This window comes from Fukomys damarensis, unplaced genomic scaffold, assembly GCF_012274545.1.
Source record: "Fukomys damarensis isolate Sample0158 unplaced genomic scaffold, DMR_v1.0_HiC HiC_scaffold_39, whole genome shotgun sequence".
In the NCBI taxonomy this organism is placed as follows: domain Eukaryota; kingdom Metazoa; phylum Chordata; class Mammalia; order Rodentia; family Bathyergidae; genus Fukomys; species Fukomys damarensis.
The window spans coordinates 56458896-56460716 of record NW_022900951.1 but is presented as its reverse complement, the minus strand read 5'-3'; the positions used below and the strand labels follow the sequence as shown (position 1 = coordinate 56460716).

General features: G+C 56.1%; 1 protein-coding gene across 2 annotated transcripts in view; it reads left to right on the top strand.

The window, feature by feature from the left end:
• Positions 1–1331, top strand: part of LOC104850847 (uncharacterized protein CXorf49-like) — a 3887-nt gene extending 2556 nt beyond the window's left edge. For both annotated transcript variants that reach the window (XM_010607958.1, XM_010607957.1), the window contains exons 3-6: positions 145–221; positions 515–560; positions 1078–1119; positions 1208–1331. In XM_010607958.1, the coding sequence (XP_010606260.1) occupies positions 145–221; positions 515–560; positions 1078–1119; positions 1208–1212 (170 nt within the window). In that variant the 3' untranslated portion in view covers positions 1213–1331. The remainder of the gene's footprint in view (positions 1–144; positions 222–514; positions 561–1077; positions 1120–1207) is intronic.
• Positions 1332–1821: the final 490 nt, after the last annotated feature.

Here is a 1821-nt window from a genome sequence, read left to right as displayed (position 1 = left end):
GGGGGGGGGGGGGGGACTGGGACTGGGACTGGTGGAGCTGCAATTCACTGCCAGCAGAGGGGGTTGCTGCCTCACAGTAGGTCCCATGAGGCCCTGTCAACTTCAGTCCCAGGCTGCAGAGCTGGATTTTGTGTTCTCTTGCAGATGACCAGGAACCAACTGTGCTTGCCCCAATTCTGGAAAGGCAGCAGCCACTCCCTGGAGCACAGGGCTGCTCCCAGGTAATGCTTTGGCCAGCCCCTAGAAATGTAGACCCCAGGTGGATGGTGGGTTTCAAGTCCAGCCTGAACTGACTGGGGTGCCCCCTGCACTCTCTGCTGAGTGTGAAGAGTGCACTGCTCCGCTGGCCCCTCTCTGAGACAGGGCACTTCTATTCCTTGGATGCGGAGCTAATCTCCCCACATGGCTGTGGAATATGTGGGGACGTAAGGACTGGGGGTGAGTGGGAGGATGAGGAGAGAAGAGGCCAGAATATTACCCACCATTTCTCTTTCTACCCTATCTGCTGGACTAGTGCCTTGTGCTCCAGAAAGAAATAGATGACCTCAAAAAGCAACTAGGTACTGTATAACAAACCCCAGGCTGGGGCAGGGTTGGGGAGGCAGAAACAGACCTCCATGTCTTGGGGCAGGTATCTGGGGTGGGGCCGGGCTTTAGGTACAGGCCGCATCGTAGGACAGATGTTCCTGTGGGAGTTGGGGGTGCACTGAGCAGGCCTGGCATCGACTGCTGGAGTGTGCACACAGAGCAGTGTACTCTTCTTCGCCTGCACCGCACATGCTCTGCTAATCCCAGAGCATTTCCCTTTAAGTGCTGCTTGGTTCAGCTTTCGTAGTGTTTGTTATTGTACGCATGTTTGCCTTCAACAAGTTCTGGGGGGATTTGCCTTGCCAAAACACTTGGGAGCTCCTGGTGCCTGTTGTTGTGTTGTGGACATTGCGTGCAGGTGATGGGTGGAAAAGTTGGCCCCGGGGTGGTTTGGACAGGGGCTGGAATGCAGTCGGGGTGCAGGGACAGCCAGGGATTTGGGATCCTGTATCTGTGTCTGGCACAGCGGGTTGTGTTTCTCTGTTTCAGCGGCCCTGCATTCCCTCATTGATAAGTTCCAGACCCTTGGAAGTGAGTGATATGCCTACCACACCCCTTCCCACTGTCCCAGCTGTTTGGGAGGGCTGTGAGTTGGCCCTGACTCTGCTCTGCTTGACAGATTGAAGCCAGCATCTTCACAGGAGACCACCAGCTAATACCTGTGGAGCCCGGGAGCTGGGGTCAGGCTGACTCCCTCCCCTTCTTCAGTGACAGCCTCCTCTCTGTCTCCCTTCTGCCCCCTGTTCAACCTTGTTCACAGAGTGTCAAATTAAAGTACCTCTCATGTTCTGTGGTCTGCCCTCTTTCTTTGGGTTGGGGCCTGAAAGTAGGGCAGGAGAAGGGTGAGAACTGCCCCGTTCAGAGCAGATAAAGTACAGTACCCGGGTCTGCTGTGGTGGGCCTGTTCGCCAAGGGGGGTCTAGGCCAACTTCTGGGCAGGAGCTCTATCCTGTGTGGGAAGGGCCCAGCCACAGGAACATTTCCTACCTCCCCTCAAAGGCCCTCTTCAAGATCTCTCCTAACACTCCTCTCTGGGTTCTAACCAGAACCCGTTCCTACGTGCACCCGGGGTCCCCACCTTTAGGAGGAAGTAGTGAGCCCCTTCCTGGGCTGCGGTGTCTTCTGCCTTTCTTCCTCTGGCTCGCTGACCTGCTCCTTCCCTATTGCCCTCCCTTGCTGTTCCTCATCATCCTTGATCTCTTCCCTGGGTTTCCTCTGGTGGTCTCTCCTGAG